The 22,639-nt window shown below is 39.7% G+C and overlaps 1 protein-coding gene across 2 annotated transcripts in view; it reads right to left on the bottom strand.

Annotated features, from left to right (window-relative positions):
• atg5 (ATG5 autophagy related 5 homolog (S. cerevisiae)) overlaps nucleotides 1-22,639 on the bottom strand; it is a 43,855-nt gene that overhangs the window by 10,456 nt on the left and 10,760 nt on the right. For both annotated transcript variants that reach the window (XM_031298483.2, XM_036006049.1), the window contains exon 7: nucleotides 12,550-12,667. In XM_031298483.2, the coding sequence (XP_031154343.1) occupies nucleotides 12,550-12,667 (118 nt within the window). The remainder of the gene's footprint in view (nucleotides 1-12,549; nucleotides 12,668-22,639) is intronic.

The raw sequence follows: 22,639 nt of genomic DNA, 5'->3' as shown, positions 1-22,639 counted from the left end.
CGATTATTGAATGATTATTTAAAAAAAAAAAATCTTTTCTTATACTGTAAATATGTTCACGGTTATTTTTTCTAATGAAAGAGTGCATAATCCTATCTTTGTGATTCTAAAATAAGGAAACAGTACACAGATAGCAATTAATGCTTATTTGTTAAATATTTCAAACAACTGAACTGAAATCTACAACAGTAGATTTTACAATGAAATAAAAACGTCTTATAAAAAAAGTAATTTAAGTTTTAATGTAAAAAAAAAAGTTTCCTAAAAATGTAGAAAATAAATAATAAATGTCCATCATAAGATTAACGGGAACCTGTGGTTAACTGTCTTTTCGGAGTTAAACTCTCTAAACACACACACACACACACACACACACACACACACACACACACACACACACACACAGCGCAGCAGGCAGAGGCGGGGTCTGTTCCGAGTAGTATAATAAAGCCCCGTCTGTGTTGAGCAAAACATTACGTGAATTACTACGAGAATGGATGTGCATTTAATATAGGAAAAGTGCACAAGTATTAGCATCATTTGTTGTTGTTGTATGTGGCGCTAAGGTCTAGTGACGATGCTATAAAGACCGTTGCCGTGCTTGCGTCGCTCCCTTACCCCTCCTACCAGTCCCTATGGCCACTTGGCCAGTGGGAATGCAAACGGAAAAAAAGATTTTGGGGGAGAGTAGTTCTTAGAACTGCTTAGAAGTGTACTTTTCCTCTAAAAAGTACAAGTACTATCCGATCGGAAAGCACCTATGGTCGCAGACTGGACGGGGCGGAGTCACATGACTACACACGCGGCGGCCGTAATATGTTTTAAGGGGAAAGTACATTAACACACAGTGGGCGGCCGCGGAAATATTAATAGGATTAAAAGACCGAAATAACCGACTTGGTAAAATTACGTCGGTTATAGGGTCTGAATTTCGGTTACGATTATTTTTCGATTAATCATCCAGCCCTATGACGGACTCTTCAGAAGAGGTCATTATCTTCACTCAAGTTTCTGAGCGGGAAAGTCACCGGACGACACAATCTTCTGAACATAGCCATCCTGAGAAACACAGAGAGAGTTGTGTGGAGCTGATCGTCTTAATTAGCTTTGTAGCAACTCATTTGGCAATGGCTTGAATGTAACGGACGTTCATTAATATCAAAAAGTTACGCGCTAAAGCTTTAACGTAAACGAAACACACAAAACGTATCCAGTGTTTTTGGAGCTTGACCTGCACTCAGAACTAAAAGTCAGAATATCTCGACTGGCTGCTGCTACAATTTGAACCACTTTAATCTGCCTTTTTAAGGCCCTAAACTTTATGGAAATGCAATACCAAATTGCTGGACTACCCCTTTAATAAAAGACCATTGTGCACATAAGGGACAGTCACCCCCTCTTCTCACAGTGAATCCACTGATAATTGACAATTACAAAAATGAGAACCTCTTATTTTACGCCTGCGCAGGAAAAGCAACTGTGATGACAGTAAAGGTTGAGGGGTTGATTCCCCTTGGGACTGCCCAGATGTACAGGTACAACAACCATCAGTAGATTTGTCACAATTGTGAGAGATGTTCTACAGGAATAGAAATGGACAGAGGTGTTTCCCCAGTCTGACTAACGCTCAGTTCTGTGATTTATTAACAGCTTTGACCATCAGCAGGAACAACTTCATTTGAAGCCAACAAACAGGGACTGAAAACCACATCGACATCTGAGAGAGATCAGCTTCTGGCAAAAAAAAAAATTCCATTGTTACATTTCCAAGATCCAATTATGTTAAATAATCAGTCCATTATTTAAAGCCATGCATCCTAACATTGTTTAATCCTGTTATTTTGAGATCTGTCATAGTTATGTCATGATTCAAATTTCACTACATTGTTGACCGTGGTGTCAAGTTCTGATTTTCATATATTTATTGAAGTCAATGCTCAGTTGTGATCACTTGTTCTGTCACAAACAAGGCATCCCAATCAGGCTCACTACATTTGACAAAAAAAACTAAGTGAGTTCAAATTAGAGAGAAACCACAGAGGGCTTCATTGCTTCTTAACTAAACCACACAATGCAGTCTAATACTTCAATACCGTGACCTTTGACATGCCAGTAAAAACAACTTAAAGTAATTTCAAAGGATTGAGATTTCACTATTCAACCAAGTTATACAACTCTGATTGTGAACTTTAACCAGGAAGAAATAACTTTTCTTTACTGGGTTTGGATCCAAGTGTTACATATATACATATAATATGCATATAGATGTATTTCATGACATATTTAAATATACAGTCAAAGTTGCTTACTGGAAAATCTGAAGGGACTAGACAGGGAGCCAGTAAAGTGGAAATACTTCTTCCAACCACAGTCAAATTATTAATAACTTGCTTTGCATTGCAAAGTAGCAGCTACTGTTTGAACAAAAATGGGCTAATTTGTCCACTGAGAGACACACACACACACACACACACACACACACACACACACACACACACACACACACACACACACACCCTGTGGTTGACTAGTACACGACCGCCGGCCAAGACGACATGTTTTGTCAGCCGAGCGAAGCCAACCACTATTTAGGAAGACCGCAACGCTGCACTCTCCTCACAGCCAAACATCCAGTCTGACTGCACCACTGGCAGCTGGTCAGACTGACTGACTGACTGACTGACTGACTGACTGGCAAAAATACTGAATGACTGACTGGTGGAAAGTCCAACTGGCACTCAGCAGTGTAAGAGAGAGAAAACAGTTGAGTGTAGGGCTAATCATTTTAATTATTGATTAATTTAGTGATTATTTCTTTTGATAAATTAGTCAGTCAAAATGTTTTAAAATAAATTAGGATGTTTGCAATTTGCCAAAGCCCTTTATCTTTAAATGTATTGTTTTGTATTTGTATATTCAATCTTTATATTAATCTTTAATCTTTAATATATTTTAAATCGCATTAATCGCGTGCCGCCATTTATTAATTTATTTTACACTTCACTCGGCTTTGCATCGTGCCTAACAGGCTACTACTCTGACCCTTTGCCGCACCTTTACTTACCATCAAGCTGCCATACTTCCTCCTAACACATCCTACTGCTGCAGGCATGATGGAGAAAGACAGCAGCAACACAATTCTGAATTTTCCAAAACTCCCTGACGGCTCAGAAGTCGAAAGCCACATGCACATTGTGTAAAGCCAAATTAAAATATCACGGAAGCACGTCAAGCTTGAGCCACCACCTACAAGCTAAGCATAGTACAGTTAACATGACTGGAGAGTGCTACTAGTTGCCGACCTGTGGATGAAATCAAATCCCAAAAAATGACTACAGCTCTTGCAAAATGGGTGGCAACTAACCGCAGATCTGTCAGCATCGTAGAAGACTCGGGTCTTAAAGACGTACTACGGTTGGCATGTTCTGACCCGTCTTATACATTGCCGTCGAGGAGGACAGTAGTTTTCACGCATACACAGCCTGTGCCACACGGAGAAAGCAGCCACACTGGAACTGCTGCAAAGTGCAAACGCTGTCTCATTAACCGGTGATCACTGGACGTCAGTGAGTAATCAAAATGATTTAGGAGTTACTAAACACTATATTGACTCTAGATTCAAATGTGTGACTAGATTCACACATTTTTCTTTCGTTTACAGTAAATAAATAAATAAATAATAAACAATTACAAATCTTAAAGTCAACTTCATAAAGTAACTTTCTTTGCATTTATTTGATTCCCAATCAAAATACACTGGGAAGAATTGCTTTCCATTGTTAATATGTACTTAAAAACTGTTCTGAAATGCAAAATAATAGAATTTTAATCATGCACAATTAATCGCAATTAACTATAGAAATTCAGCGATTAATCACTATTAAGAAATATATATATATATATATATATATATATATATATATACACATATATATATATATATATATATATATATATATATATATATATATATATATATATATATATATATTTCTATAAATATTTCTATAAATAAACAAATCCTTCAATTTGAGAGGCAGTCACCAGAAAATATTTGGCATTTTTTGCTTTATAAAGAGCAAAGATTTAGTAAATTTTATTAGAACAAATCAGATAATAATGTTCTTCTCCAACCTCTTCTTTCTTAATGTTAAAAGGTTATGTTGTAGATATTTGTTTCTGTATTTATTGTTTGTTTATTTCATAATCATATTTTATGTTTATGTATGCACTAACAACCTAGGCAAATTCCTAACTGTTACTTACTTGGTAATAAATCCTTTTCTGATTTCTGATTTCCCCCTGTATGCTCCTTAAGGCATTTGCAAGTTTCCACCATAAAAAAAAGTTGAGCTTCCAATCCGAGCCGATAAGTTTCTAACGTGTGAACTGCGATCAAACTGTCAAACTAGGCAGCGCTGATCAAATATGAATCCAGATTCTGTTGCTGCATGGCCTATTTCTCACCTCAAATGTTTTCAGAAACCGTGTTTAGTGTTCTGTTTAGCTGTAAAATGAATTAAATGTAAAATGAGAAAGTTTGTGACCAAGTCGAGCCAAAACCAATCACCGCCATTTACGGCTGGGAGATATGAAGAAAATCAAATATCACGATGTTCTTGACCAAATACCTTGATGTCGATATTGTGACGATACTGTAGGATGGACAATAGGTGCTTTAACAAAACATTATTTACACAATGACATTTTTGATAAATAATCATCAGAAATGTCAATTTAATGAGTAAAGGCAAAGTGTAAAGGCAAATAATAGAACAGCTAAAACAGTCTGTTAAGTACAGAAAAACTTTACTCTAATGCAACCTTCCACCAGGAAAAGACCCTAGTATATTACGATTTCACGATATCCAAAATCTAAGACGATATCTAGTCTCATATCACGATATCGATATAATATCAATATATTGTCCAGCCCTACCGCCATTCATTGAAAGAACTCGTGCTGCCAGCATGAGTGAATCGAGCAGAGTGGCTCTGGTTTTAAAAAAAAAGCGTATTTCAGCAACCTTTTGCAGCCCACATTTTGCATGCAGCAACATTTTTTGCTAGCCTCTACCAAACCAATGTTACTACTGGTTGAAAACTGCATTTGAACTTTCATATTTTGTTGCTGCTCCTGTACAAAACGTGTCCACAGCTCTCCACGGTCAAACTCCTCTTTCCATAGATATTAAACACAATACTTTGGAACACTACGAAAAAACGCCGCATGAAATTCTTCGTGAGAACTGAGACTCAAGATACTGAAAAAAAGAAAGAAAAAAACACCACCAGTATTGATGGTCATTGCACAAGGGCCACCCTCATAATTTCAAACTTGTTAATTATGTGTGAGAGAAAGCTAAAGGTAATGGCGCACCATTATATTCTAATCTTCTAGTGTGTTTTTTTTACAACTAGAGAGCACATCATTTGTGAAATTTCTCTTAATGTGTGTAATGCCAAACAATTAAAAAGGCAGTATGGCTTTGTCTTAAAGTTATAACACATCTTATACTTGATGTACTTGGTATTATAGTTTACTTTGAATGTACCTAAAATTGTATTTCTGTTTCATTTCTTTCCGTTTTCTACGGTGGCCGACAGGGGCAAACGCCCTGCAACTTAAAGCAGCCATATTATGCTCATTTTCAGGTTCATCATCATTCAAGGTTGTACCAGAATAGGTTTACATGGTTTAATTTTCAAAAAACACCATATTTTTGTTGTACTGCACCGCTCTCTCTCACTGCTGCAGATCCTCTTTTCACCTGGTCTCTGTTTTTAGCTACAGAGTGAGCTTGTGACGTCACAAGCCGTGCCGATTTTGAACAGCTCACCCAGAGACTGAAGGCAGGACACATTCAGAAACCGTATCTCACTCTAAACAGCATGGATGGATTTTTTTCAAAGTTTGTATGTGTGTGGAAGCACCAGAGACACAAAAGAACACCCCAAATCCCAGAAAAAGTGATTTTTTCATAATATGGGCACTTTAAGAAAACACACGCAAATAGACAAAACACAAGCAAATTAAGAAAACAACTTCATTAATTTGACAACACATGCGCAGCATTCAGCAAACGCGCTGAAAATACACACAACACAACCAAATACACAAACGCGCTGCAAATAAAAAACGATGCAAAAAGAAAAGCTCACAAACCCCGAAAACAAATGCAACAAAAAAAACGCTGCATCCAGATTACACAACGGAAGTTCTCCAGTCGGGTATGGCTGCATAGTAAAAAGAGAACTCCTGTCTCATGCCCTCCCGTCCATAGACTGTATATTAAATTCATATTATTATTATTAATAACATAGCCTAATATAATATATTATTAATATACAGTCTATGCTCCTGTCTCATGCCCTCCCGGCTGGTGCCGTCCCCGAGCTTCAACTTTTCAAAATAAAAGCTTGCGTCTGGTCCGCTATGTGTTTGTACTTTGGTGTTTTGGATGTTTGTGAACTAAACAGTATGGCAATCATGCTAATGAATACAATAACTTTTTCAGCAGATGTCTTACTTACAACACGTTGGAGTTAGCAAAGCAGTTTTGTGTTTATATGTGCAGGCGGGATTTATTCAGATTGATAAATCCCACGGTAAATTGGCTGGTTTACTAAACAGGGAGGGACTAGAAATCCTGTATGTTTTTTGTTTTTTGTATTTCAAGAGCAAATTGCTCCACAATATGAATACAGATTGATCACTTATTTTGTTGTATAATCACAATATTACACTTGAGGAGGCCTATAGCCTACTTCAGTAATTTCGGACCTCGAAATTAAACCCTCTCATGTAATATGGCTTAAACAAATGTCAACCTTAAACGCTGATGCAGTTTTAAATGTTTTATCACCACGAGTTTACAGACGTCTCTGCTGATTGAGTATCACCTGTGACCTGAGCCGAGACACACCCACCAAACGAGAGAAAACATACTCAACATAATAATAATCATAAAACAATAATCTCAAACATAGACTTAATATTTACAGTCTATGATCTCACCGTTGCACACCGTTCTGAGATTGAACGTGTCCTCTCTCTCGCTCTATAAAGAGGAACAATACAACACCGGCAGTGATAGATTCCCTAAATAACAACCTTTTTTTTAAACAAAAACATTTAAATGCTACATTTCAAATGTTTAGAATCCATCACTTTAAATTAGCATTTTTTCACGTACCTCCTGCACTACTCCAAAGTACCCCTAGGGGTACACGTACCCCCATTTGAGAAACACTGCTCTAGAGGTCTGGAGAACTTCCGTTGTGTAATCTGGATGCAGCGTTTTTTTGTAGCATTTGTTTTCGGGATTTGTGTGCTTTTCTTTTTGCATCGTTTCATATTTGCAGCGCGTTTATGTATTTGATTGTGTTGTGTGTATTTGCAGCGCGTTTGTGTATTTGGTTGTGTTGTGTGTATTTGCAGCGTGTTTATGTATTTGGTTGTGTTGTGTGTATTTGCAGTGCGTTTGCTGAATGCTGTGCATGTGTTGTCAAATTAATGAAGTTGTTTTCGTAATTTGCTTGTGTTTTGTCTATTTGTATGTTTTCTTAAGTTGCAGGGCGTTTGCCCCTGTCGGCCACCGTAGTTTTCACATTCGGCACCTACTGCACGTGTGTAAATCCTGGAACTAAGGCTGGGTATTGTTTGAAATGTATTGATACTAATGTGTTATGATTCTGCAAAACATTTGACCTTTGACAAAAGAAGACAAAGTTCTCACATGTTGACTACTGTCAACACAAGCAGCTATATATATAAAAAACAAAACTATTTGAATAAAGAATAATAAAATAAGATTGTAAAGGTGTCACAGTGCTAGGGTGGATATCAACATGTTTTTCCAAACTCCAAAAAGTCAAAGTCCTTGCCCAAACGTCACAGGTTTCACAGCCTTTTTACAGTAAAGTTGTCGGGACCGAATTAGAAAGCAAAAGATCTCTGCCGACCACATTTTTAATCAGCAGTAGACTTGAGGAACGAGGAGGCTTTCGAGCCATTCTGAATTCCCCTGCCTGGTGAACATCTCACACGCCTGCACACATGACACATACATATGCCACTGTCTGCTGTATCAAAACAGCCACTGAAACCTACACTTCCCCCAGTCTCTAAAGTGAGCCGACCCATTTGATCAGCAGCTTGTATTGGAAAGACTGCCAATAGTGAGTGGGCTGTACCACAGATGTTGACTGAGATGGGGGGGGGAGAGGCGACGTGGGAGGAGGAGGGAAGGGCTGAGGGAGTTAGATGCTCAAAGTATGGTTGTGTGGATTTGTCACTCAAAGGGAAGGGAGGGGTTGGGGTGGGGTTGTGGAGGGGGCGGGGGTTGAGATGGGGTGGGGGGTTTCCTCTGATTATTCACAATAACAATAATCAGTGTGTGGGGTTTTCATGATTGGACTCGCCTCCGATAAAAACCTGAAAACTATAAAAAAAATAAAAAAAACTTTGCTTACGAGAATTGTCAGTCAATACACGCCTGTCATGTGTGGGCAGCATCGCCCTGGAGGATGTGATTTATGCAGCAAACCAAAGCCAGATTCCTGCCAAAACCTTGCTCAATAACACACCTGGTTGAAAATAACAAAACACACGAGACAGCTCAAACAGCCGTGGAAGTTGACCGCTGGTAACAGTAACATGTTTTGGATTTGTTTCCCGCAGCAGGGGAGAATGACAGCCTTGCGGCAACGCAGACTTTTCTGCCCATTGCTTGATTTGGGAATCCCCTTCTTTCTTCCTCTTAATTCAAGCCGCCCCCATTTGTTTGCTGCGGCAGTTTTTTTGCGTCCCACAGGGGTCAACACCAATCCTCTCTTAGACATAACAGAGGAGAGGATTGTATGAAAAACCTTGATGTTTGAAAGATCACAGAGAAGTGAAGCACCCCAGATTTTCTTTTTTGTTATATGTTAGGGTCCCGGCAGTAAAAAGAAGGGGAAAAAAAAGTCCTCTGAACTCTTGAACAATACTACCAGCAACCCCCCACACACACACTACCAAACACCACCGTCCCACCCAGTCGCTGAACACACGTCCCGGTCTCTCTAAACCAAAACACGCCGCTATAATCTCTGGCTATCATCCGACTCATCTACCAGCCGAGGAAGAGGTGGAAACCAAACAAACGACAAGAGACAAAAGGGCCACTTTCACCTTGATCAGCCAGGCAGTCAGGCAGACTCCACTGGGAGGGAGGAGAGCAGAGAAAAGCAGAGATTTAACGTCAAAGACATGAAAGACGACTACAGCAGACAGGGAAGATGTTGAAGGCTACGCCTGAGAGAGAGATAGAGGATCAAAGAGGAAAATAAGAGTCTCAGATCAGGTAAACTATAGGGGAAAAAAAGGAACAGGAAAAGAGGAAGAGACAGTAGGATATCTCTGTCTACACCTAATGACTCTTGAGTCTCACAAATGTTAAGCAAACCTTGACATTTGGCAAAAACTACAATGCAAATTAGATGAATGTATAACAACTGGGTTGAAGTGGATTAGTATCAGAAAAGAAAAAATGTCCAGGGAAAGTTATAACAAATATATATCCAATAACATCCTGGTACTTGTTGGCAGCTGTTAATGTTCAGAGCTGTAATTCATGCTGCCTGAAGCCCAAAACAACCATGACAAAGACTTCTACAAAGGATGGCTTCTGATGGTTCCTAGTAAAAGAACTTTTTTTTTTTTTTACTGAAAGCCTTTCCTACAAATGTCACGTCAACAACATTTTTACCTCAAGTTTCTATTAGAGATGCAAATTCTCGAGGCTGCACAATATGAGAAAAATATGCGATGACGTTGTTGAATATTGCAATAACGATTACTTGCGATACATAAACAGATATTAAAGTGTACTTTAGTATCCTGCTTAAATACAACTAATTGCTTGTTGAATGCAAACAGTCAAAAGGACGTTGTTTCCAACATTATCTTATTGAAGAAATTGAACTGAACACAAAAAGGCACCAATGCAAAAACAATGAAACAAATGAAATGTAAAGTGCAGTTCTCAAAAACTCTCTGAGTGAAATATCGCAGTCTTTCACGACATCACGATGACTATACAAAAACAATATATTACGCAGCCCTATTTTGGACACTCTGTTTGCCTTGTTGAACAAATACACACTATCCACTCATGACCATAGAGCGCTGTTATACAGTGGTGCTTCTTTCTTCCCACAAATCGTTGGCAGAGCACTTGCTGAGAGCACATACACTAGCTGATATGACCTGCCACCTGTGATTTTAATTTGCGTGGGCAAAAGGGAGTCAAGCTAAAAATGAGAAGCCTCCTACCTGGATGTTTTGTGAGTGCAAGGAAAGATAAGAGTGAGCGTCAGAGCTCAGTGTATCCAGATATTTTATCCAACTTCCGGTCACATTATTGATCAATTGTCGATTAATCATTTAAGGGTTATAAAATAAAAGAAATGCATGTATTGTTGGTTGTTTGTTATCGGGGTGAGTGGGAAATAATTACTGACCTGCTGCATGTATACCTAGATTTACAGTAGAGTTAATTCTCTGATTACCCAGGTAACAAGAGTTAATGCACATGAATGCATTGTATCCTGACAGTTTTAACTTGTAACGTCTGAACGTGTTTTTCCAGCAAATCCGCAACAAATTGTGAAAAGGTACTGAGACGGCTTCAGCAATATTTCAGATAACCAAAAATAAGCATTTCATCTTTGGAAAAACATTTTGCTTCCTCTTTGCCCAGTAAAGCACTTTACTTTTTATTTCTTGTATGCTAAGTGTGAAAAAGTAATACAAGGAAACGTGGCGTATTTTAGTACCTACTGTTTACTATTATTAGTGTATGGAATTGGGACACAGCTAACGCTTGCTAGGTTACCCTGATCGGAATCAATCCAACATTGGAAGCAACACGTCACCACATAGTGCAAAAATAATGCCTCCAACAAAAGCATTCAAGAGATTTGTAATATTTCGTAGGACTTTAAATATTTTGATCTTGAGATTTATTAAAGAAACCTAAAAAAAAAAATGGATTATCTGAAAGCGAGTGTGCGATGTAAACAGCCAGGATGATGCTGGTGATAAAATGAGAGTGACTGTGAGACAGAAAGGTAGGCAGACAGACTGAGGAGGAGGAGGAGGAGGAGAAGGGGGGTATTAATGGTTCTGTCTCCCCTGTGCAGGTGAGTCTCCTGCGGGTCCTGTGTCCTAACACACTATTGTCTCCTTATCTACTTCCTCTCTCCTCCTCTGCAGACACTGCCTGTTTAGACTGTCTCTCTGTCTCTCTCTCTCTCACATCTCTTTTTTCATTATCACCACACCTCCGCCACAGCTGCAACTTAACTGTCTGCCACACACAGGACTTATATGCCAAACCTGCTGTCCATATGCATATTTAAAGGTTTGGCCAAGTGTTCACACATAGAGCTAGGCGATATGGAGAAAATCAAATATCACGATATTTTTTACCAAATACCTCGATATCAATATTGCGATGATATTGTAGGGTTGACAATTGGAGCTTTCACAAAACATTGATTGATGACACAATGAGATTTCTGATCAATAATCATCAGTAATGTGGTTAGGGTTAGCCCTTTTTACACGTAGACTGACCTAAGTCTAATTTATTAAACTGATCAAGTTCTTTTTCTTTTTTTTATTCTGGCACAGCACCGCGGTCTAGTTAGGTACATTTGAATACATTACATATTGATTACATATGTGCAAATAAATAAAATAAAATAATTAGAAGCCTAAAATAAAAGAAATCCACTGGGTTGTTTTGAGGTGTCAGCAGAAATCTTGGATATCTTAAAACCTGGACATAAACAATAACATACAGAGATTCTGCAGATTGATTTATCTCTCTGCTCATCCCTAAACACCTAAAATGCAGTTTAACATTTGAAAATGTACATGCACTGCCTGTTGGTTGTCTTTCAATTTGAGAGAAACATAATTGCGGTTCTGGTTTTGACTTGAAGTGGGCATGAGCTTGGACATGACCTCAGCAAAGTTAAAGTGACTAAATATTCTCCATCTACCTGTTAGTAGACTCCAGCTCTCTCCACCTCTTCCTGTTGGAGCACTCTGACTTTACATCACATCTTGCTCTAAATCTCTTTTCCTCTTAATTCCTCCTCACTTTCTATCTGCCCATCACCTCTTCTCCTCCCTCCCCCCCATATCTTTGTTCACTTGTTCTGGCAACTGCCACTATTTTCCCTCATGACATGTCTCGTGCGGCTGTGTAAATAAAAAATAACCTTAGAGGAGAGCTGCTTCTTTTCTTCTCTCACTCCTGGAAGATGACAGGGCTAACATTTGATAAGGAAACCAAAAATAATGTAATAAAGTAAAAGTGTAATGTCTGGCATGATTTAGACTTATAGTGGGTTTTGCAAGTATTGTTCTTGACATTGATATCATTATTATCTGTGATCAGAGGGAGATATTACAAAAGATTATCAAAAAAATAAATGAAGATGCAATACCTTAATCCTCCTTGTCACTGTGTGTGTGCGTGTATGCAGACCTACCGTCGTTTGGTAAAGCAGCTGGGCACATCTCTTTGAGCAGGTCGCCAAGTGTGTGCATGTTGCCTTCGGGTGAAACGGGGCGAAATAGTTTCTGGATGAACGGCCTGTCGCTCATCGTCTGAAACAAATTAGAGCACGCCAAATTAACAAGCACAGCAACACAAATATACAAACATAGTGTATCCAGTATGCAGTAAAGCAAGTCCAAAGATACCAAATACTTGAGGCTGAATTAAACCGATGTGTGAATCAGAGGATGCTACAAGACTCCGGTATATTCAAAATATCCGGTAAATGGGACACTTGCATGTGAAATAACGTAAGGGGGAAATTTTAAGGTGATAAAGAGTTCTCAAGGTTGAGATAGTGGGAAGAATCAACCCCACTATGCACGCATATGCTGGGAATGAACAGTCTGCTTAGCTGGGCTGGGAATGTAGTGCTTTGATGAGCCTGACTGCTCAGAATGTAATATTTAGCAATATTTCGACTGATGTTACGTGTGACACTGACTTGTTTTACTGATCAGAATCCGTCTGGAAGTCATTAACTGCTGCTTCAGTATGGGAGAAAAAGTCAGCTTCTAAAACAGACTAAAAACACCCAAACCATAATATTAAATGTTACTTTGTCTATTGTAGAGCTGCCCCACATGAAAGTTAAAGATTCAAATCATCAGTCAGACAGTTGACTGAGATTCGAGTCGAGCAGTGTTTTTTTTTTTTTTTTTTTCGGTCAGTGTGCAGTGTACTTTTGGGACATTTTGGTCCCTAGAAGTATCTGCAGTAGGGCTGGGCATCGCCAATGATTTCCCAAATCGATTCCGATTCACAACGTCCCGATTCGATCACATTTCCGATTCAATATCAGTTAAGTAAGGGACATTTTAGTTACAATACTAATTTTGCATAGATATAAAAGAGATTCTCAGAGAACTTTAGCTGTAAATTGAACAAGCAAGAAGCAACCAACAAATATTTTTTTGATAATGCACCAGGTTAATGTTTACATTAAGAATTGAGCCCCAAAAGTTTGTTTAAAGTACTTTATACTTAACAGGACTAACATGACAGTCATTGAAAAGGCATATATTAACAGATTGGTTTCGGGATTTTATTAATCGATATCAGATCACTCAAACAAAGATCGATTTTAATTGGAGAATTGATTATTTTAACATAGCCCTAATCTGCAGAGTGAGCGCTCCTCGCTTACACGCTGCTCTGTGGTACAGGAAGCTGCAAACCCAGACCCAGGGTGAGAGTGAGACGGAAAAAAAAAATGCTGCTTGATAGTCTTTATGAAACAAAAGGAATGAATGGTGGAACATTCAAATTGAACAGCCAAATCAGATTCGACTGACAAAATTCTGAGTCTGGTACAGCCCTAGTCTATTGTTCCCTGCAAGAGAAAATCCTCTTCTCTCTTTCACCGCTCCACAGAGAGGTGGGAAGTTACAGAGATGGTAGTCTCACACTGCCAGTCCTTCCTCCACAGCGCTACGGAGGAGGGTCTGGCTAGTGCACACAACATTCCTGGATAGGAGAAAAACATGCTCTGGTTTATTGGCATTTCTTTGAACCAATCACAATTGTCTTCGGCGGCTGGACTCAATGACTGTGTCTCTGCAAAATAGCCTCGGGAAGGAACTTGTTTGGGTGGAACATGTGTACGTTCAATTTTCAAAGGTTGTTTTAGTCGTGCAACAGAAAACTCAGATTGGACAGATAGTCTAGCTGTCTGGATTTACCCTGCAGAGATCTGAGGAGCAGTTAACCATAGTCCTCATAAATCCACCGGAGTTTATAATGCCAACACAAAGAAAGCGGAATTTCCGGCGGCACCTGAAAAATCCCGGATATGAAACGTTGTCAAGTGTTCAAGTGTTTTCTGCAATCCTTTAAAACTTGATTAGAAACCAAACAAATTAATTGCAAAACACAACAAAGTGTATATGTGTTAGAAAAAAAGGGCACACTGACAACAAATTCAACTACTCTCCAGTCTTGTCAAGGAAATGTGTAGTACAGAGATTAATCCTATCAGCTCTTCCAAATCATCCTTTCTAAAAAGAAATCCTTCCATCTTTCCTCTGGTTCTTTTCCACCACATGTATGTGATCCTTCTACAGTCAAGAGGCACTCTGTCACAATGACGTATCCCTGACCTGCGACCTCCTGACAATTAGTAACTTATCATGGCAATGATCGAGGAACCAAAGCTTATCCTACTGCTTACCACAATGCAAATCACTCTGCGTATGAGCGACTGCTAAATGCCTAAAATGTAAACAAAGTGATGATGGGACAGCTAAACATAAGTGACGTATGCAGAAAACATCTTCATGACTGTTCAGCTCTGATCTGCAACCCTGCAGCCAAAACATTCCATGGGTGAGAGATGCGGGAAACGTGGTGGGAAATCACCTCCAGGCGCCAGACAGAAATCTAGTAAACTATGTCCAGAGCTGGTAATGGACTTTGACTCAAGAGTGATAAGTCATATGTTTTGTTGGATCCGATTATCTCACATATTATGAATAACAAACTTCAGGTTGGTGGACCATTTGAAATTTAAGTGCAGGCTGTTACAACAGTGAAAATGGAAGAGGAATCTTAACTGTGGTGCTCTGTAGACAAGGCTGACCAAAGAGATGTTCATATCAAAGATCTGACATCTGGCACACTCATGAACGCGTCTGTCCAAAACTCTTCCGAACCTTTTTTTTAAATAAAATATAAATAATTGAGTTCATCATCAGCAGATTTAGGAAATTTTTAGGGGATGTCTGTGTCAAAAGGTTCCATGGCATGAAAATTTCACTTAATGAGTTTTTTTTAACATTAATATGAGTTCCTCCAGCCTGCCTATGGTCCGCCAGTAGCTACAAATGGCAATAGGTGTAAACCGAGCCCTGGATATCCTGCTCTGCCTTTGAGAAAATGAAAGCTCAGATGGGCCAATCTGGAATCTTACCTATATGACGTCATAAGGGGAAAGGTTACCTCCCCTTTCTCTGCTTTGCCCGCCCAGAGAATCTGGCCTGCCCATGAGAAAGAGAGACATCATGGCTTTCAAAGGAGCGAAGCATGGCAGTTGGTCAAGGCCACACCCCCACCCTCCACCTTGCCCCCCCCTCTCCTCCTCAATAGCATTTAAAGCTACAGACACAGAAATGGCACATCCTAAGGAAAGCTCATTGTGGGATTGGCTCGAGTAGCTGTAATTCTGCACCAAGGCTGAATTTTCGGGAAAGAGACTTCAGATACAGTATTAGGGGACCACTAAGGCCTATATAAAAACATCCAAAAAGCAGCATGTCATAGGACCTTTAAAGGGCTTAGTTATGTGAGAATTACACTTCTGTCAAGATACACAAAAACTAAAGCAGAGAAGGGTGCTATGGGTAACTGTAGGTCACAGAGATTTACGGAGGAGCAGACAAACATAATCTCAACAACACCTTGTGCGGGTTTGAGACTCAACACTTCAACTGAACTGAACACACACGGTATACCGAAAAAGCTCCAAATGTCTCCATACAACCTCTGTGCATGTTTTCAGAAATACACGTATTTTCCAGCCTTTCTAAGCTGCCCTGTTTTGTTTTTTTTGACTACCCCTGCCAGCTTGCAAGGCTTTTCCCAGCATATGCCCACAACCACAGAATTTTCCTGTTGCGCACACCTACTCCCATAATCCATTGGTAGCGACCGGTTACTTCACATTTTGCCAAATCGTAAGTCGTAACTGCGAAATCTGAGTGAAAGGTTCCAATTAATGTTCAGTCAAATAACAGTTTGGGGCTCTGCAGAAAACTTATGAACAGAAGATGCATGAACTGAAGCCTATCCAGTTTACATCCTGACCACGGATTATAACATGACTGCCCTTAACCTGCCCGTCCGTCCATGAACACTGAGGCATTTTGAAACACAAGTAAAACGGAGAACATACAGTATTTGATATCATAAATGCTTAACACCTCCTACGGGTAAATACAATTAAGTATAAGGCTCAGCTGACTACATAATATTAGGGTTATGGTTTCCAACTCATGTGACTCAATTTGACATGCTTTATGTTGCCCTGTTACCTTCTGTTAATCCAGTTCATGAAGCTGATTCTGATAGATCAGCAGGTATATTCTTTGTTAATGTCAAGAGTCTTGCTATCACTTCAGAGTTGAGTTAAAAATTCAGTAGTTCTGGTTACCGGGTGACCCGTGTCCTCAGGGCAGGAGACAAGGTGCCCGTCACTGGCACCGTCCTGGAGTTGCCAGGCGATGACTTACAATACTTTTTGGCAAATCATTAATCAAGCACTTTAATTCAGTAGATCTATGTGCCATAGTGACTAAGGAGCATGTACATTTTCAACATGACACAAGCTAATTTCACTAATTGTGGATTGATGTTTTTTTGACTGAAGAGGTTTTAATTTGTGGAATCAGCAGGAGTAGTGGGCTGGGACATATGGTCATTATTATTGTCAATAAGGTTTAGAGTTAGGGTTTAGCCCCTAACCCTTCTCTCATATCATTAGAAACTAAGTCCTTTTTTTAACTGTTACTTCATCATTAGTTGCAGTCCAAATACCATTATTTTCCAATACTGATATATATCACAATATGGCAAATATACATATATAAAAACATCACATATAAACTAATCAAACTGATGTTCAACGCAATGAACGGTGATCCATTGTTAAGGTCTTTACACACCGGGGACATTTTCTTTCTTATTCGCACGTCAATGTATGTTTTCAAACGGTTGTTTTTTCATGAGTACTTTCACACAGCACATGAATATTACCCGCCGATAAAGTGGCGTAATTTATTTTCGAAACAAGGTAGATTTTACTGTGCTTTTGCACCGGGAATAAAGACATCAACCAATCACCTTGTGTTGTTTAACTATGAGGATCATAATAGATCAACACGGAGGCTCCTGTCCAAACCACAGACGGCAAACTGTTACTCTTTTCAACCTGGACAAAGACAGCGTTAACCAGATACAATCATTGCATTACCTGAGACCAGTATTCACAGAAAAATGTATGAATTTTCTAATTCTTTCAATACAACTTTCCTTGAATCACTGATTGAACAACAGACTTTTCAATATTATAGAAAAGAATTTAATCATATTATTACCATTCGATTGCACTGAAAGCGGAAAAAAGAGAATTTATCGCCCAGCCCTCGTTCGATCAAAAGTGATCAGTATTAGTCGTAATGTCTTGCTCTATTCACTGAGCGGTATAGGACAAGGGGACAAACGTGGTGCAGGAAGATACCCAACCTGAGGTGTCTGACACACAATGAGGCTCTAATCATGGAGCTGTGAAAAGGAAACCGGCGAGGACAGGGATCGAGTAACCAAGCGGTAACTACACACCACAGAGCCAGGCGCAAACCAGCAAGACGAAGGTGGCAGTGGAGGTGCGAAGCCGGTGCTCAGGTTACACAGAAAGACTGAGTCACTGACAGGAAGCACGGCGTTTCGTACGGGATCCTCGGCCAGAGCCAGAGCAGAGAGAGTGCGCTAAGTGACAGCTACTTCATTGCATTTTTAAGTAGCCAGCCATGAATAATTGAGCTGGTCACCACATAAAGAAGGTGCTATTGATCCCTAGAGAAGCGTGATAATGCTTGCACGAAGACACTTTCTTTTCACCTGGCGTGACACCTTAGCTGGCACAGCAGCACATGGCGACACAAAGACAGCGAGGTGTCATTAGGACTGAGGTGAAAAGAGATGGCTCACCCTCGCTGAGTGAAAAGAGCAGCGCAACTTAAGACTTCGCCTAATTGATGGAGGGGTTTCAATCTTCCTAATTGATGGTAAAACAATGGATGGAGGCCAAGCATCGTCAATCGATATACGTTTCCTTGAATAGAGAGGGGTGAGAGAAAGCGTTTCCACTGAACTCTGAGACCATTCGTAAATTAAAATTCTAACCTCATTTTAAGCAGTCTTCATTTTCTCAGAACTTGAAATGCACACCTGTAGAGGAGAAACTCCATCGAGGGGCACTGAATTGAATTCTAAATTATTTATCGCTCAAGTGTTGCATGCTAGGTGGATCTCTTATACTTCACCATTCATCTTGCTAATCAGAATCTCTCAGCTCCATCAGGTTAGCAGAATGATTTATATTCAGAAGTTTAACTTGCTCTTTTTGGCACCATCCAGTTTATGAGGATGTTTTAATGAAAATACTGCCATTTCCATACCTATAGTAGTCATGCAGACAGATTTGGTTTTATCTGCCCAGGTTTTCAGATATCCGTGTCTCTGAGATATCTGTCTCCACATCAACAATCAATACTACTTTCTACCAAAGAAATACTGTAGTTTCTATGAAATTTGTTGACAGCGCTGGATGCGCACTGGTGCATATACTCGCGTGCGCACACACATTTGGTATGGAGAAAAATATGAGGCAAATTAAATTGTTTGACTGTTTGGTAAAAACTTTGACCCATCAACAACACAAACAAAAGCGCAAATTAATTCAACTGACAAAGAACCTGAAGTGAAACTGAAAAAACAAAAAGGATATTTAACTTTTTGGATCTTTCATGTGACATTTTCCTTATTAAGCTGACATGTATAAATGCATAATATCTTAATTACTCAAAATATAAGGTAACTAAAAATGGCAACCATATTTTAAGTTTCAGCAACCAAAAGCTGATGGTTGGCCTGGTTGCTAGCTTGGCAACCACTTTTAAAAGTTATTGTTGAGCCCTGTGCATGACTACATACCACTAGAAGGAAATTTAAGAGAAATTGTACCTTGGGCGAACAGACTCTTTAATACGAAAACGATTATCAAATGATCATGAATGATTGTGCAGAAGCTGGAATCCTTGGAGCGGTTTGGCAGCAGCAGACTGATTGCAACATTTTAATGTTTTTCCATTGAAAGTCATGGTTCTGCCACACACTATTACTGTAAAGGTGGCAGCGGTGGCATATCACCTGTTGCCTTTGGCTTGAACTGTTTCCCATGTTTTGTAATTGTCTGTGTAGTCACCACCTCCCCCTCGTCTCAGTCAGCCATTACAAGATATCTTGGAGGCAATAAACCTGCATTCTTCGAAGAAAAGAGAACAGAGAGCTGTACCTGTAGAGCTACAATGTAAGTGGTCTTTAAAAGAAGGATAGTAATTTTCACTTTCCGCGCAGAGAGACGGTCGGCCCCCTCTGGCTCTTTGAATCACAGAGTGGCGTCACTGCTGGAGCAGGAAGATGCACCGGCAGCCAAACAAGTCCCACCACCAGACGGAGCCAAGGGTGCGGCGGGCCGATGCGCAATAAACACACAAGCAAAGGGCTCAAAGAAAAGGAATTGAAATGACAAGACAAACACATGAAATGGACAACACACAAACAGAAGCTTGCAAAGACAGATGGACATGTGCACACACAAACTCATACACAGAAACACGGGGGTACATATGAGGAAAAGTTAAAGTTAAAATTAAAAAATTATGCAAGGTAAAAGAACAGTAGAGGGAGTGGAAGTAAAAAGTAAAAAAAGTGCTTTTTCATTTCATCAATGGCACGCATATATGTAGATTATGTAAAAAAATATATATATTAAAAGAAACATAAAGTTCGATATAAATAAGAATTAATTTCTAAGATTTATATCAGGCCATAAAAAGGTGGTTGAATTACTTTTAACGGTTAGGACATCAGGCGCACACACACACACACACACACACACACACACACACACACACACACACACAGACACACACATATGTGTCGTCCATGCCCATGAGGTGTCTCCATGAGGAGTCCAGGCCAGACGGAAATGAGCCCTCTGTTATTTGGACCGAGTGTTGTCATTAATTCTGTCTGCATCAAACACAGCACATGTTATTTACACTAAAGACCACAATCTGGCTTTGAAGGACTCTGAGAGTGTGTGTGTGTGTGTGTGTGTGTGTGTGTGTGTGTGTGTGTGTTTGCGTGGGAAGGGGGATCTTTCCTCCTCCTCACCACAGTGACTTTGGAGTGCTAAACAGCTTTGTTCTTTTCAGCGTTTCTGCACCTTTTTTCATCTCTTCAATCTTTTTTCCTTTTCTCCAAGCCGAGTGTCTTTGCTGGGTTTTGTTATGTCGTGTTTCGTCTTGTCACAGCAACTCTGGCTAACAAAACACTGGATTTTCTCCTCAGCAACGACATAATCTCCGAAGGGTTCCTACACATTTAGAAACTGAACTCAGAACTCTTGATTTGATGTGATGTGCAGCCCTTAGATTGAAACATATAAGTCCAGTTTATTACAAACTGGGTCCTCATCATTGCTATCGGTAATATGGAGATTGTGCTCACTAAGTTAAATGAGATCTTGGTACATGCAAATACTAAACTTCTGTGGACACCCATAAGGCACTTTTGGACAGTGAAAGTAGATGTGGAAGAAAAAACTGCTGTTGGAGTATTTTTAAGATCATAATGAACTAATTTAGTTTACACTTCAGGCCTTCTTTGCTTGTAAATATTTAGCAGTGTGTAAGATGAAAACCACACCATCTCTGAAACAATCCAGACTCTTCAGGAATGATGCTTATTTTCTCCAACATGTTTGGAAATCACACAGTGAGGTTGTAACAGGCTTTGATGCTCCAATTGTCATGAAACTAACTGGGCTCATAAATGGCCGTGGAAACTTTCAATTCAGCCATGAAAAACACCCAAAACTGGCAAGGTCTGGGTTTCTTCTACCCGCCTGCAGTTACATGGTTTTACAGCTGCAACAAGTGCATGTCTGAGAGGGCGGGTCGCGTTGGTGAGACTGCATGTTTCAGTCTGCCACTTTAAAGAGTTGTGTTTTATAACCAAACACAAGAATGTTTTTGTCTTAGTGTAAAATGGTTTATTTACGCTGAAGATGTGAAAGTAAAAACAAAAGCAGTTGTGAGTTTGTGAAATTTGATGCAAAACACTCAGCGCTGACAGTGATTGACAGCTGTACTCCCGCCCCCGTTGTTGCACAAAATGTAAATGCAGCCATTATGTGGAGCCAAGCAGGTCTCATTAAAAACTTGACACACTCAATGATAAATCATCACAGTTGGAAATTACCAGCAGTCACAGCAGATATGATGACAGAAAAATAGGAGTGTTCACTCTTGCAACTAACCATTACACTGAAGTCCTGTTCTGTTCCTAACATCTACAAATCTCTTTCTATTTCACAAGATGACACTCCTCTATCATTTAAAGCCAGATCTATTTTCTGCTCTGCTTCATTTTCTTACATTATTTTTCTAAACTTTCTAAACTTGTCTTGACAGGTCCTTTACGTTTAATTCCTTAACACGACTCAGTGACAGTAAGGAGGCATTTCTGTTTGCTGTGATTTGAGATCAAGGCTAAATGCACGCACATTGAGCCACTAGACTCCAAGCAGACTGTCAACATGTTTTTGTTGCAAAGATCCAGATGTTTTCCAAATCTCTATTTCCTTGACTGGATTGGACGAGACATTGACAGTGTCCAGTAGAATTAAAATGACTTTAAATTGTGTTTAATTACACTGTTGCTTCAGATTTTTCCTTCACAATGCCAAATTTTGTTGGAAAAAACGACAACTTTGTCATTCTGTGCAATTCAAGAACTGTTCCAAACCCTGGAAGTTGTCAAATTATTCCTCCACACCTTACCAGCCTTTCCTAATCTGCATAGAAACCCCCCAACACTTGAGTCAAAGCGTGGCACTTTTCCCCCGCTGTCTGGCTCGCTAATGTTTTCCAGGCTAGAATCAGTTGCTTATTCATCCCCGCTTCTTACATTTTGTCCTCCAAAAGGGAATTTTCACCTGAGTCAGGATAAAAGCAGTGTAGGCGGAAACACCCGACCTGAGGCCACTTGTCTGCCTACGCCTCCTCATCCCGGACAGAGTCCTGAGGCTTACCCATCGGCTCCTCATTGGCTCAGTGGAATTACACAAACAAAGGGAGAGTCACAAGTATCAAATGTACAGGAACCGATGAATAACCTGGGCAAACCGGGGTCCAACACGTTTTTTTCTTGGCCTTTGTTATTTAGAGACTGATTATTGT

Source organism: Sander lucioperca, chromosome 10 (genome assembly GCF_008315115.2).
Source record: "Sander lucioperca isolate FBNREF2018 chromosome 10, SLUC_FBN_1.2, whole genome shotgun sequence".
In the NCBI taxonomy this organism is placed as follows: Eukaryota; Metazoa; Chordata; class Actinopteri; order Perciformes; family Percidae; genus Sander; species Sander lucioperca.
This window is presented reverse-complemented; position numbering and strand designations above follow the sequence as displayed.